General features: G+C 32.1%; 1 protein-coding gene across 3 annotated transcripts in view; it reads left to right on the top strand.

The window, feature by feature from the left end:
• LOC145260539 (serine/threonine-protein kinase D3-like) overlaps nt 1–16,681 on the top strand; it is a 370,628-nt gene that overhangs the window by 267,137 nt on the left and 86,810 nt on the right. For all 3 annotated transcript variants that reach the window (XM_080118751.1, XM_080118754.1, XM_080118753.1), the window contains exons 11-13: nt 4,792–4,829; nt 10,515–10,587; nt 12,533–12,639. In XM_080118751.1, the coding sequence (XP_079974877.1) occupies nt 4,792–4,829; nt 10,515–10,587; nt 12,533–12,639 (218 nt within the window). The remainder of the gene's footprint in view (nt 1–4,791; nt 4,830–10,514; nt 10,588–12,532; nt 12,640–16,681) is intronic.

The raw sequence follows: 16,681 nt of genomic DNA, 5'->3' as shown, positions 1-16,681 counted from the left end.
TGATCTGAAATGGAACACGTACATCAAGTCTGTTGCCAAGGTCACTGGAAAGATGGTGGGATCCTTCTACCGCTCCAGAAGATATCTCACTACGGATGCAATTCTCTATCTATATAAAAGCCAAGTACGTCCAAGGATGGAATACTGTTGCCATATCTGGGCAGGAGCTGCTAAAAACAGCCTATCCTGCCTTGACAGAGTACAAAATAGACTTCGTGGCTTAGTGGGGGATGCCCTTTTCTCTACCCTGCAACCTCTCTCCCACAGAAGAGACGTTGCGAGCCTGTCCTTGTTTTATCGTTATTTCCATGGCAGATGCTCGTCTGAACTCCAATCTCTGGTCCCCCCTCGCCAATCTTTCACGAAAAACACCCGTCTAGCTGAATCCACTGTGAAAAATTTCCCCCACTCTATATCTGTGCCTAAATCAAAACGCAGATTCCATGAACAAAGCTTCTTTGTTAGAACTGCACGCCTGTGGAACTCTGTTCCGTCTGCCTGCTTCCCTCCGGACTACAACTTGGATGTCTTCAAGTCCAATGTTAACAAATTCCTAATGAACCGCCCCCCTTAAGTAAACATTTCAGCAAATCTCCTCACTAACATAATGTACTTGCAATAACCCTTATCCCTGAGTGGCTTCCTGGCCTTGATAAGTGGTGATCACTGTGTAAAAAAACAAAAAAAAACAACTATAGTCATTTCTATCTGGCATTGTTTCACATTGTCTGATTCAGTTCTTGTAATCTCATCCATTTATTCAAATTCAGTGCAAAGAAGACAAATGAGAACACATGATTCAAATAAACAATAAAACTACTTGAAGCGAATTTTGTTTTTATTCACTTTTTTTTTTTTTTTTTACTAAATGAATATTTAAAGAACAGTATCTTATTTACTTTATATTTCCAGTCATATTAGTAGGACCTCACAGAAATTATTTTTTTTTGTTTTTTTTTTTCGTCATCAATCTGTATAATTTACTATATTACTTTTGAAATAATGTCTGAGGGTCAATACGATTAGTAAAAACCAAAACAAATTACTCTTCGCCCATAAAAATGTCATTGTCAAGTAAATTTTCTTTTATTGCAAGAAAATTTACTTGACAATGACATTTTTATGGGAGAAGAGTAATTTGTTTTTACTAATCGTATTGACCCTCAAACATTATTTCAAAAGTAATATCATAGTAAATTATACAGATTATTATAGAACAAATGTTTATCTATTTAAAATTATAGCAATTTAATCTTTTTTAAAAACACTATTTTCTGTATTATCATAAAATTGTCCACTAAATATTCAATTTAAAAAAAATGAATGTCACTCTTTTAAATGTATTAAAATTGTATTGAAAGTGCTCAATTTGTTGTGGTTGTAAAGAACTGAAAAGAATTAAGACAAGGAGATAGTTCGAAAGAGTATGTATTAACAGAAAGTACAAAAGTGATGGGTTGCCAGAGCCTGCTTTTGGATTGTTATAGCGAATGTTACCGTCATTATCGGTATTCCTAGTGTTGAAAAGAGTTCATGTATGATGCAATATGGTAGATAACTTTACTATAAAAGTATTGCACTAAGTAGAAATTCTCATCTCCACCCAATGTTTCACCTACAGGTGTGTGCATGTATATAATGGCTCCAACTCCTCAGTGTGCCTATAATCAGAAAGATTCAAAATCGAGATCCCAGCAATTGGTTCCTAACTGAGTTAAAACTGCTAATTAAAGTGGGGAAAATTATACCGTATATAAACGAAGCAATGCATTTATATTGATTACAATACTAATAACTGAAAATAATTCTTTTTATGGGAGAGTATTTCATTTAGACTGGAAAGTATCATCTCTTCCACCAGATTACTCCACCCATAGAAGCTAGAATGTTTGTGTATAATTAAGTTCACATATATTAATATCAACTAAAAACCGATATTTCTTCAAAAGTGCTCAATGTGTGTAGAGCTTTTATATATATATGCTTACAATGTTTATATAATTTTAATCTAATATATAAAAGGTTATATGTCTGTCTCCATATTTTCAAATTATCTCTTCCAAAACTAAAAATCGCAGAGCGGCGCTAGGGCATCAAATGATTGGATTTTTTTTATGGATTGTTAGCCAATTAAAATAGTTTTTAAGAAGTCAACGGGTCAAAATTGAAAAAAATCGTTACACATTTTGTACATTCATCTTGGTTTATTTTTAATCAGTTCATATGTGTGTCTCATCGGTACAGTGGTAACGTCACCAGCTTTGAATGCTAGTTTTGCTTTTGGTTTCAATTCTAGCTGATGGCACCCAAATGCTTTTTTTTACTTTAGAAATCACGATTCTATAATATATATTAAATCTGGACAAATTAAAATATCATATTAAGCTTATTTTACGATCGGACAAAGCTGCCCTCCCCCTATATATAATACTTTTATCCACAATCTGTTCAACAACACTTGTCCCCCCCCCCCCAAGAGATTTTTTTTTGTATATGCTTTAATACCATAAACTGTATTAAACATAATTTAGTTCTAGGATTGAGTCATGTTTGAAAATTTTGTTTTAATTGTTTAAATTAGCCATAATTTATAACTGATAGAGCACCAATCTCCTCTTTGATTATCTGTATTTCTTTGCTACCTCTCATTTTATATTGATTCAATCGCTCTCTAATATTTATATTTCTGAACATTTAGAGGAAGATGACTCTTTTCCGTATAGCCATTTAATTTATGTACATATGTGTGTACACACCAAAAACATGTCTGTATATCAGATGGGAAAATACTTCTATGTAAAAACAGTATAGAAGTAAAGAGACTTATTTTTATTAGTCAAAAAGAATGTCTTAAAAGATATGTCACAGTTCATGAATTTTTGAATGAATGAAGTAGAATAAATTGTGGTTGTTCCTGGTAAGGACCATGTGTATGTGATATATGTAATCCAAGTAGATTTAAAACGAAGAGTAATTAATGATCTAATGATTTCAAAGTGAATGAGTTTGGTATCCACAGCAGTAACTGTTGCCATCGCCACAACTATTTTCTTCCCCTTCGCCACTCCCCTTCATACTCTGTCACCATCAAATTTCTTTATTATTAATTAATTAATCGCACTCAAGCTTGATTGGGAGTCACTGCTTTGTTACCTTCAGTATTTTTCACAATTCTTGACTCCTGGCTATACATTTTTTCTTAGACTTTAACCCCAGTTGTTAGTTAAAAAAATAATGAATTTTTAATTGTGTACAATTAACCATTATAGAATGTGTATTTTACTTTAGCATTAAATAACCCAACTGTTATAAAGTTGCTTTTCTAGAAGAGCAGACTTTTAGTTCTACAGAAAAACTATAGCTTCAACACTGCAAATATACTAGAATTAAAAAAAAAATAAATAAAAAAAAAAAGGCTGCATTGATGATCGCTCCTTTTCTTTCCACACATTTTTTGGTATACCCAAGTTTTTGGTCTTTCCAATGTTCTTTCACTCTTTGGCGCGATCACGTGGTAAAATGATTCAAATGTCAGAACAGAATGAAGAAATCTGAAAATTCTAAATATTCATAAAAATTCCTCATCTTAGAAACAAACACGATTTATTTTGTTAGATTTTTTAAAATAATTTTGTTATTTTATCAGTTACCACCCACCATTGTCCAGATAAATGATTCTGTAATAGAAATTAATTTTGGTGACTTCAATTTTTGTAATAAAATTTTGTCTATTTTAGTTTTTTAATCGATTCAAGAGAACAACCTTTCGGAAACAAAATAATTTTCTCTCTCTAAAGCTCTGTTGGAACCAACGAAAATTAGTGGGATTTATCAAAGTTTCTCTTCTAAATGGAATATATGACCAGCTAGAGTATGGAATTAATAAAATCAAGTGACATTCCTTTTTCATTGTTGATTAAACAAAGATCGAGAAATCCCATAATTCACTAGTAGAATCAAATATCTGTTAGATACGATGCTATTCAAGTACAAAATCTGGAATCTAACTGACTTTTCTTTTCAAATGAAATTGTGGTTATCTGTTATGTAGTTTGTCTCATTGCAATCCTCAAATTGGAATAAATTAATTTTCAATAATTTAAACTTGTTTATTTTCATGTCAAAATTTTCACATGAATTCATTTTTTTTTGTTGGATAGTTTGTCTATTATTCTGAATGATATCATCAGCAATTTTTCATTGAGACAAATATATCTATTTTATATATATATCAATAGGATTAAGTTTTAAAATTTTATTTTATTATTGAGCACTTTGCTTTTTATTTTATTTTCATATATATTAAATATTGAATGCTTTTGTAAAAACACAAAACATTGAAATGTATATAGGCTAGCAAGAAAGCTTGGTGTTGCGCAAGATTGATGAACCTCGTGTTCTGTTGTGTCCGTTGATGACCTTTTTAATTTTACATTTTATGATCAATTTTTATGGTGGAAATAAGTGTACTTATTGATTCATTGTAAAATTTAATTCAAATAAATTTTCATAAATTCAGCATTTTTAATCTTTTCTAAATTGATGAAAATCAAATATACTTATCCAAATACAAAATGAGTAATGAAGTTTTAGAATATATCTTGTGTGGATCTCCAAAACTATAGATGCCAGGAACTACAACTGCTACTTCTACATAGCCATTAGTTGTCACCATGATATCAGTTCTGAATTAATAAAGCTATTTAGCAAAGAAAATGATGCTAACCCTTCCACCATTAGAGAACGTTTTACTTTCTACTTAAAACTATTTTTTCCCCTCATTTTCTTCAGATGAAGATAGCCCTGTCGATTCTGCAGATGCCAAAAGGGTAAGTGCTAATTTTTACCCGTTCATTTCTTTTCTTTCTGTTCTTCCTCGTGTCATTTTCAGGTGTGTCCTCTCATCTCTGAGAGACTTTGTCTGTCATTCTGTTACACTGTTTGAAATAAAGCTTTCATCGTTAACTGTGTAAATTGAATTGGATGCATTTTATTTTAGACTAGCTCTACCTACTCTGCATTGCTGTGATACAATAAAGTCCTTTTAGTTTTAATTTTTATTTGTTTACACAAACTTAAGGTAGACAACTATTATTTGTCAATTTAAAATGAATTATTCCCCTTGCAGATTTTTATCTTTAGATTATAAAAAAATGCTTCGTAGGCCAGACTAATTTTTAGAATAAATTGTAGTCAGCAATAGTATTATATTGCTGACATGGTACAGCAATAACAAATTAAAATTATTAGGAGCAAAATTTGATTTCTCAGCTGAAATGCTATTGGGGTCTAACTTTAAAAAAAAATCTGACAAGATATGTCCTAGCTACTCTATTAGATGTTCTGTCTGTCAAGTTTAATTTTGAAATAGAATTTGAATGTACAATCTTGTTTCTACCCCCCCTCCTCCTCAACCTGTTCCCAAGGAAGCCATTAAGATCTTCCAGCAAAAGAAAATGAAAATTTATATATTTTCTTTCTTTTTCCTTACAGAACGTTCCAGGCTCTAAGAAATCTGTTTTCTTAGTATCCCGGGGCTGCATTGTCCAAATAAAATATTAACTTCGTTATAGATCTTTTGAATTCAAACAGTTAAACGTTTCTTATCAATTATTTTCTCACATCGTTACATTGAAATATTTGTCACACATTTTGTACTTAAAAGAATCCATTTACACTAACCTGACTGGTGCTATCAGATCAGGCTGTCTTCCTGACAAAAATGCACCACACAAATGTTATTGTTTTTCCTTCTCTTTTGCACAACTCAACCATGTTCTGCAAAGCCCTAAAACAAATAGACCCCTTCCCCTTCCTTTTTTTTCTTCTTCCTCCCCCACTTTGCCACTTCCTGACTCAAAACACACTAAGCAATAACAACCTTTGCAAGACTCAATCAATGAGTAACTATTTAAAAATATAAACAACTTGAAGCATAGAACTTTTTTCAGAATTGCTGGATTTGGCATTGATGCTCGGAAAAAAGGATTAGCCTCACAATAATTATTGCCCTGTTGGTTGAGGCTATAGATTTTGCTGACTGCACCTCTGCAGAGGGTAAAAGCCCCTCAACGAGGCCATCTGGTTGAGCAGCTGATGACCATGGCAATAAAAGGTCATTAACTGCAACACTTCATTTTGGCCCTTACTTGGACTAGACAGGCGGTCGAAGAGATCTGATCCAATCAATCGGCTGGTCATGCCAGCTCTACTATATACAACCTATACGAAAACCCAGAACTAACACCCCACCCCCAATCCATCACTAATACATGATTAAACTACCTAACCAGATAGTAGAAAGCGGTGGCTGCGGATCAATCAGAACGGAAGACACAAACTAGACAACTGTCAAACACCTGAAAGTAACTCTATACTTGGATAGAGCAATGGATGGTCAGCAGGGGCTCGATGCTTCTCACGCTTCTGAGTATATTGTCCATGTACCCCTGACATATTGAGGTGAATGGGTTTCTTCAACACGTCCCAATATTAGGATTCTGAAGTGGTTGGAGAGCATGAACAATGAATAACAAAAAACAATGAATAACAAAAAACAATGAATAACAAAAAACAATGAATAACAAAAAACAATGAATAACAAAAAACAATGAATAACAAAAAACAATGAATAACAAAAAACAATGAATAACAAAAAACAATGAATAACAAAAAACAATGAATAACTTGAAAAAAAAATCCAAGAGAAAATATGAAACAATAGATAATCCTCTCAAAATTCTTAGTGCTGGAATCACAAAACGAGAAAATCCATTTACTAAATTATCTCCTTTCAAAATTAAAAAGTAATATTTAAAAAAATGAACCCTAAATTGGTAAAGAAACTGTGTGATGGCACTTTATTGGTTGAAGTTTAAAAAAAAAAAGTCGAATTATTACTCAACATGAAAATCTTTGACCAAATAGAAATAAAAGTATTTCTACATAAATAGCTAAATATGTCGAAAGGGGTGATTAGGAGCCAAGAATTAACCCTATGCTCAATAGATGAGATAAAAATCAAATTAAAAGACCAAACAGTTATTGAAGTAAAAAAAAGTCATGATTAAAAAAGATGGCAGACTGAAACAAGAACATATATACTCACTTTCAAAAGCTCAATAATACCCAAAGAATTAAAGATTGGACGTATATTTAAGTGAAGACAGGGGAACAATATATCCCCCCTCTACTTAGATTCTTCAAATGCTTGAAATTTGAGCACAGTCAAGATACATGTAGAGTAAACCCAACATGTGAGAGATGTGGAGAGAAAAAAACCTAACCACGAGACAAAAGACTGTACTAAACAATTCAATTGTGCAAATTGCCAAGGCAATTACCCAGCATACTCTAGAGAGTGAAATGTATGGAAAAAAGAAAGATTATGGAGGTAAAATTTAGGCAAAATATCTTTTCCAGAAGCCAAAAAAAATTGTAGTAGGTTATATGGAAAGACGGACCTATACTGGTGTTGTTCAAATCCCTTGAATTCCAAATGACTATGAAACAAATTACAAAGAACGTATTAATAAAATAATAAAACTTGAACTTGAAGATTGCCCAAAATTTTGCACAGAAATTAAAAACATTGGAACATAAACAACTAGAACAAACAAGGAAAAATATTACTAATTTCACACCCGCTATTCAACTTGAAAGATTAATCCAAAACACAGAAATGTCTCCAAAACTGAGCAAAGCCTATCACAAGACTCACGAAACCCTAAGGACAGTCCAAGTGAATTAAACATGACCAACAAGCACTTGGAAACAATTGATGAAAAAGACTCCCTCACATTCTAAGCGACACAAAATTGTGAAAACAGGAGAAATAAGAAACTCTTCCCAACACTAAATAAGTTTGAGGGATTAGGAAATATGGACTGGTAGGATCAAACTGAAGAACAAGAATTCCACCAAGACAAAGAATACCAAAAAAAAGACACTCGAGAAAAGACGAAGAGAAGTGATATAATAAAGAGCACAAAACAAAAGAAAAAGCAACCGCCATCGATATCAATCAATAAAACTAGCAGCACAGAAAACATGATTGTAAATGACCAAATCTCCCAAACTAGTCCATCTGAAACAAAAGAAAAACACAAATATGAAAAAAAAAATTAGAAGTTAAAAAAAAAGAATCCCTAAATATTTGGAATATTAAAAAAAACAAAAGCAAAAAACCAGAAAAGCAAAGATGACAAATAAGATAATCCAGTAGAATTGTCATGGTTTAAAGTTAAACCTAAATGAACTCACCATTCTACTCGATAAACTACTCCCAGTAATAGTCTGTCCTCAAGAAACCTTTATGAAATCAGATGATATAAAAAAAAAAAAAAAACTACAATCAATATAACCATATAGATGATACTGGACTTGGAGTCTCTGGAGGTCAATTTTTTTTCAGAAATGACATACTCGAAAGTCAAATACAGCTGAACACAAAACTGTAGGCTACTGCAATAAAGCAACACTTCTCAAAACTATCAACATTTGCTCGCTATACATACCTCCAAATAAAAGCATTACAGAGGGAGATTTGAGCAAACTAATACAACAACTTCCAAAGCCATACATCCTTATGGGAGATTTAAACAGTCATAATGAGATATGGGGAAGTGAAAAAAAAATGAGATATGGGGAAGTGAAAAAAAAATGAGATATGGGGAAGTGAAAAAAAAATGAGATATGGGGAAGTGAAAAAAAAATGAGATATGGGGAAGTGAAAAAAAAATGAGATATGGGGAAGTGAAAAAAAAATGAGATATGGGGAAGTGAAAAAAAAATGAGATATGGGGAAGTGAAAAAAAAATGAGATATGGGGAAGTGAAAAAAAAATGAGATATGGGGAAGTGAAAAAAAAATGAGATATGGGGAAGTGAAAAAAAAATGAGATATGGGGAAGTGAAAAAAAAATGAGATATGGGGAAGTGAAAAAAAAATGAGATATGGGGAAGTGAAAAAAAAATGAGATATGGGGAAGTGAAAAAAACAAGCAAAAGGTGAAAAACTATAGAAAAAAATAGTGAAAACCTGTTTAATGATGGAACACGCTGTAATTGTTCATAAAGTGAGAGCCGAACTTTCAAACACACTGGAAGCAGCCACGTCTCGATGTAAAGAAGCACAAAATTGAAAAAAAAATAAAGACTTTGGCATTAAATGACCATTAAGGTTGATATGCCTAAAACATTAAATGACCATTAAGGTTGATATGCCTAAAATCAACCAACTAACCAACACTAAGTAATTCATTCCAACTATAATCTAAAAATGACAATAACAATGCCTGATAACAAGAAAGCCATCGTCTGTCAAAAATGTATCCCCAACTGATACAAACACCGACTCAAGCTGTGGCAGTGATTTAAAATTCAAATAAAGTCATGACTATGTAAGCAATATCTGAAAAGTTAACTAATTTGCATAATCCTTTACAAAACAAACTCTTGTTAATTAATATTAATTTTTTTTCCTGTTTTCTTATTCAATGTTTTTATTTTCACTATTACTCACAGTTCTATTTACTCATATTTTTCCTTTTTTTTACACTTGGGATGAAAAGTCTTTCCTGTCCTTTCTGGTCAATTTAGTTCTTTGGTTGCAATTCTTAGTTATTTTCTAAATTTCTTGGGTAGTAAAACACTGGCAAATGATAATTTTTTTTCTTTCAATTTTTATACTCATCCTTAATAAAATGAATATAAATATCTCGAAATATCTCAAATTTGTTTACGAAGTTTTAAAAATATCCTCCCAATTGGAAAAAATTACATGATCACAGAACTTTTCATTTTGAATTGGAAAATGTTTTTAAAGTTTAATGTTAATAAATACCAGTGTTCAAGAAAGAAAAGATTGATTAAGCTTCTCAAGTCTGCTTTCATAGCTCCTGCACTATTCAAGTAGCCAGTCAATAAACTCCCTTTGGATGCTTGATATCACATACTGTATATGGAGCACCTGGATACCATACACCTGGATACCATACACAAACAGCAGTCTGATAAGAGATAAAGTTGAAGAAATATTTCAGGAGTTTGTAGAAAGAGGATTGAATGAAAAATAGGAAATTCCTTGTTTTGTTTGCAGCCAGAACATAAAGTTGAACTGGCTTAAAGGGTGAGTTGACCAGACCTTTGTCTCCTTCGTCAGCATGTTAACAGTTGAGTTTAAAGGAGAATCCATTGCAATATGGCAGCCAATTTACTAACATTGTGATAAGTCTCACTCAGTGAACCATCTTCAAGCATGTTGAGGGTATACTTTAAATTGTAAATCTTGCTCATCTGGGTTGCTAATTTGATGTCACCTGCAAATACGAGCACTTTCCACTGATCACATCTGACATGTCATTGATATAGATATATCTAAGTAGGTAGAAAACTACCTTCAAGTAACAATATAGAAACTCATATATTGAGTACTTTTAAGTGATCTGAAAAGTATCTTGAGAATCATGAAAAAAAAAACTTCCATGTCCTCAATTTGCTTTTATTTTTCTTCAGGATATTAGTATGCTTTATACAATTTGTGCCGAAGACGTTCTTGGTTCTGGCCAATTTGGAACTGTTTTTGGGGGTGAGTAAACATTCTTCAGCTCTTTTCAAGTTACTATTATTTTAGATCATAAACTGCATCTAGAGATTATGCAAAAAAAGGCATTGTCAAATATTTTATGTAAAATTCATGTACGTATTATTGAATGAAATAATTTATACTATTATGTGTAGCAAGCAAGCATAAAGCGATTAAGTCTAAATTTCAGATTGATATTTAATAATTTTTTCAGTAATTATAGCAATTTTCAGTGTCGAGATTATTTGCAAGAACTAGAATTTAGTATTCTTCATAAAAAAAAAACTAACAATGAATGAAAAGAACGATATAATCAAAGAAATTAGTAAAAGAAAATCTTTGTTTCAAATTTCTAAGGATATGAAAAGGGTTCATCAAATAAAATGTCAAATGGGAATTCAACCAAATAAAAAAATTCTCGTACTAAATTCAAGAATTTAACAAAGCGAGATGTATCACATATCTGAAAATTAATAAGAAACAAATGTTTCAAGTGCGTTAACGTGATCAGACATCTTTTTACCCATTACACAACACGCTCCAGGTCAGAAGAGAGAAAAAGAAAAATGTCTTGATTATTAATGCTCTTTGAAGTGTTGATGTAGATGACTGTTATCTGCATAAATCTCAATGAATATGATTAGGAAATTCGATGATAAAAGATGACTCAGAATGAATCCTTTAGACATATGGACATTGATACTATGTGTCTCAAACTTGTGCCCATCAACAACTATTATAATCATATCGGAGAAAGAATTTGATAGTTAAGACATTTCCAGATATTCTATAGCTAGCAAAGTAATTAAGTAAACCCTTATATCAGAAAGGCCTTTAATGTTAAGAGCTATTGCTCTAGAAACAAAGTCAACAGATCTTGTGTTAATTCAAATGATAGGGTTTTCGACATTTTTTTTTTTTTTTTTAAATAAAATTAAACATGAAATTCAGATCTATCAGATATGAATTCTGAATTAAATTTTGAAGAAAACTTAATTAAAAATTGGCCATGGCATCATATTTAACAACTAAATCCCTATTTACATGAAAGCAAAGTTAGATACAAGGTCTGTTTTTAATGTGGGGAAAAGTACAATTGCCCTAAAAGGGAGTACTCTGGATTGGGACAAAAATTAGTGTAGAAGAATTTCTCAACTGAAAAGATGCAATGTAGTTATGTTCTGTTTATATGGAGGCTGGATCACAATTTGTTGAAAATTAAGTTGGTTATTCCTTAAAAAAAGCTGGAAAGAAACCGAATAATGGTTCATAACCAAAAATCCACCATCATTGGCATTTCTGAATTCAATTGACTTGCTAATTTTTTTTGTCTACTAAATAAAACGTCTCTAAACAGAACTGTTATTGAATGAAGCAATCATTTAAAAATAAAATATGATTAATTAAAAAAAAAAGTATATTTTCACAGCAATATGTAAATTAAATTTATTATCTAATCATAAATTAACAGTATATTACTTGATTTGTTATTGTGTAAACTTGAAATTAGTTTTTTACTATTCATGTGAGAAATGAACCAAACGTTTGTATTCATTTAGATTAAGCGCTTAATGGCCAATGTAATTGACATCTCTCATTTAAAATATTCAGGAACATAGCTTTGAATTTCAGTATCATCCGCTGTAAAACTATTTTCTATTTATACAATGAAGGTTAATAAGTGAATTTGACTTTTTTCATTTAAAAACAAGATTTAACAATTATATGATATCTATTCAAAAGAATTAATTTTATTGGTTAGAATGTTATTATACTGACATTAAGTGTTTTTAGTTTAATATTCATCTACAAACATATTTACATTGCTGTATGACTTAAATTCTGATATTTCTTGTGTATTGAGTATTCTGACTAATAATTCAAGTTTTGTCTTTTCAAGAGTTAATATGCCATAATATCTGAACATTTTTACATTTACGTTTTTTAGGCCAGCATAAAAAGACTGGGCAGAATGTTGCGATCAAAGTTATTGATAAATTGCGATTTCCCACAAAGCAAGAGGCACGTTTAAAAAATGAAGTTTCAATTTTACAGGTAAGTCTTGTATATTTCCATATTTTTCACCATGGCATTTTTCTTACAATATCAGTAAGCAATTTCAGATTCCTTCGTTGAATGTTTGGCTGGTAAAATGAAGTTATAGGCAACGCCAATCTGCCTTGAATGTCCCACTCAGGATTTTTGTGAAAAAATCCTTTTACGTGAGCATTTCACAAGGAAGCAGAGGTTTGAAATCATGGTTTTTACCTTCCCCTAGATGGATTGCTTGCCAAAGCTGACAAGCTTCACTACCTGAAGCAGCTTGTCATAGTACTAACATTATTGAATGGAATGGTTGATTATTTATTGGCCCTGCGGGGTGGGGGTGAACTCTGAACTTATGCATTGAACTAATTAAACATATAATACAATAGAAAAATGCAAGCATGAAAAGTAATATGGTTAAGCTTAAACATGGAAAAGTAAAGGACTAGTTATTAAAGCTGGAAAAGAAGATATTCTAGTAAAAAATAATAACTTTATAACTTAAAATATTGCAGCATTAAAAATTGATTATATAATGTTATAAATTGAATTAAAAAAAAATTCTTAATGCTGCAATATTTTAAGTTATAAATTTATATTTTTTACTAGAATATCTTTTCCTTTTCTTTTCCAGTTTTAACTAGTCCTTTTACTTTTCCATGTTTAAGCTTAACAATATTACTTTTCATGCTCGCATTTTTCTATTGCAATCCATGATTTTTTCCAGCTTCCAATGAATCCACTTGTTCTTTGTTTAATTTCAGTCTTATTTTTTTTTGCCCCCATAAACACATATGTAATAACAATGTACAGCACTCGTCTGCTTTCAGTAAAATCCCTCCAATTATCTCCCTTTCATGTTCTCATTCTGTTTCACTTGTTACTTCTCTTTTAGCGATAGCAGTGAATTAGTAGCAACAGTAGTTGCTGAAGCAATGTGGTTGCTATGGAAACCAGTCATAAAAAGCGTCACTCACCTCCTTACATATTTTTATGATTTTTGAACACCAGAAAACTCACCATAACTTGTTTTACTGAACGAAAATTGAAATTTTTTTTTCACAATATAGCTGAGAAGATGATCTATAAACTGTAAAAATTGTTTGAAATTTGGTCGAAAAATGAGTGAGCGGTGAAGCTTTAAAGCAGTTCTTAATGACTACAACTGCCACTTAACCATATATTCAAACACTACTGTGTTTGAATGATATACACACACACACACACACACACACACACACACACACACACACACACACACACACACTCTATGCTCTTAGTTTTTATTTTTTTAGAATTTTTCAAATCAAGAACCGAATTGGATTTTTTTTTAACCAATCTCTCATATACACATATATATATATATATATATATATATATATATATAATTAGTGTTGAGAGGATTAATCGGGAATTGGAAAAATCAGTTTTTTGGGGTATTGGAATCTGAAAAATTTGAACCTATTTTCCGATGCCAGAACTGATTCCTTTATCTTTTTTATTTGATTTTGGTTTAAGAAACATCTTCCACTGCTTGTAGTAATAATAGATATTTATTGATTTAAACTTCCAGTAAGACTAAAATGTCTAGATCATCCCCTCACAAGTGTTTTTATGTTTGAGAAAATACATGCACATTTAAGATGCGTTTTTACAGTAATCGGGACAAAATAACAATTTTATAGTTAAATATTCAGAGATTTATAAAGAATCGGAATCCCTAATTTAGTACGGAATCAGTAATTGTATTGGAATTGTATTGGAATCATCTCATCACTAATATATGTTAACCTCAAGTCCTGCGGTGACAGGGAAACTGCGAAGCAGTAGGTGTGGATACACTGGTTCGTCAATTCCATGAAGGCATGATGGGGCGTGTCCTTGATGACGTTGAACCCTCGGAGGCTTTTCCGATAACAAATGGAGTTAAACAGGGCTGTGTCCTTGCCCCTACATTGTTCAGTTTGATGTTTTCTGCAATGCTATTTGATGCTTTCAGCGACCAGTCACCAGGCATCAATATTAAATTCAGAACATATGGAAAGCTGTTTAACCCAAGGAGGCTGCAGGCTGTGACAAAAGTGAAGGAAGCAGTGCTGAGTGACTTTCTTTTTGCTGATGACTGTGCCCTCAATGCCAACAACGAGCGAGAAATGCAAGACCAGATGAACAAATTCTCCGCAGCCTGTGACAACTTCGACCTCACAATTAGCACCAAGAAGACCGAAATTATGTTCCAACCAGCTCCCAGAAATCTGTATCATGAGCCAAGTATCTCAGTCAAGGGACAGAACCTTCAAGCGGTTGAGACCTTCACCTATCTGGGCAGCACTCTATCTCGGACAGCCACAATCAATCTTGAAATCAACAACAGAATCGCCAAGGCAAGCAGCGCATTCAGGAGACTCAGAAGCAAAGTCTCGGAAAGGAGAGGAATCAGCATTGCCACCAAGCTGAAGGTTTACAGAGCAATTGTCCTCACCACATTGCTCTATGGCTCAGAAACCTGGACTACCTACAGAAGGCACGAAAAAACGTTGAACCACTTCCACCTGAGATGTCTCCAAATCTCTTCCATATCAGATGGCAAGACAGTCCCTGATACAGAGGTCCTGAAAAGTGCTAATCTTCCCAGCATAACTACTACCATTTGAAAGACCTGAGATGGGCAGGTCACATCTCCAACATTCCAGATGAAAGAATCCCAAAACAACTCCTGTATGGCGAGCTGTGCCAAGGCAAGCGTTCAGTCGGAGCACCAAGAAAACGCTTTAAGGACAACCTCAAAGTCTCCCTCAAAGACCTCAACATCAGTACCAAGTCCTGGAAATCGCTTGCATCAGACAGACCTCACTGGTGTCACCTCATCAACAAAGGAGCTGAAACAGCTGAAGAGAGAAGAACCTTCAGAGCAATACAGAAGCATGCAACCTTCAAAGCCAGAGCAACAAGCTCTGTCCCCACAACACCTGCTCACCACTGCCCAACTTGTGGGAGATCCTTCCATGCCCGGATCGGCCTTACAAGTCATCTCCGGAAGCACAAAAACAATACTTCTACTCACTGATGTCGTGGTCATCTTCGACTTCGAAGGATGAACATGTGATAATCAAAATTTATGTATTTATAAGGATGAACATGTAAAATCAAAATTTATGTATTTAAATTTTATGATTTGAAAAAGTTAATCTTCAAATACAGAATTCTTTATTGTTTGAAAACTAAATCTATTTCCTTAACCCATGATTCATCTCCTCAGAGGAAAAATATTATCAAATGTTTTTATTGGTTTGCACATTACTTGCTAAAAGCGATAAACATAGAAAATTAAAGTTTTTAAAACATTTTCGATACATAAAGTAAGGGAATGGGATATTGAGGCAGAAAAAGGGTACTTTGAATCCACAATGAATTTTAAATCTGGAAATGGAAATTCCTGGTAACAAGAATGTAGAGAGATCCATCGCGTCTTGTAGGAATTAGGTAGCAATCACATGCAATCATATTTCTTTCATTTTAAAACTGGTTATATAAGATATCTAGCAAATATTTTAAGATTAAAAAATTAAATCCAAGTGGTAAATTTAATTACTTAGAAATCAATAGTAGTTGGAAATTATTTTAATTTTAATCCATTAGAAATCAATAGTAGTTGGAAATTATTTTAATCCATTAGAAATCAATAGTAGTTGGAAATTATTTTAATCCATTAGAAATCAATAGTAGTTGGAAATTATTTAAATCCATTAGAAATCAATAGTAGTTGGTAATTATTTTAATCCATTAGAAATCAATAGTAGTTGGTAATTATTTTAATCCATTAGAAATCAATAGTAGTTGGTAATTATTTTAATCCATTAGAAATCAATAGTAGTTGGTAATTATTTTAATCCATTAGAAATCAATAGTAGTTGGTAATTATTTTAATCCATTAGAAATCAATAGTAGTTGGTAATTATTTTAATCCATTAGAAATCAATAGTAGTTGGTAATTATTTTAATCCATTAGAAATCAATAGTAGTTGGTAATTATTTTAATCAAGTAGAAATC

Source organism: Euprymna scolopes, chromosome 36 (assembly GCF_053919585.1).
Source record: "Euprymna scolopes isolate OS-2025 chromosome 36, ASM5391958v1, whole genome shotgun sequence".
Classification (NCBI taxonomy): domain Eukaryota; kingdom Metazoa; phylum Mollusca; class Cephalopoda; order Sepiida; family Sepiolidae; genus Euprymna; species Euprymna scolopes.
The sequence above is the reverse complement of the archived record's forward strand: the minus strand, read 5'-3'. Positions and strand labels throughout refer to the sequence as shown.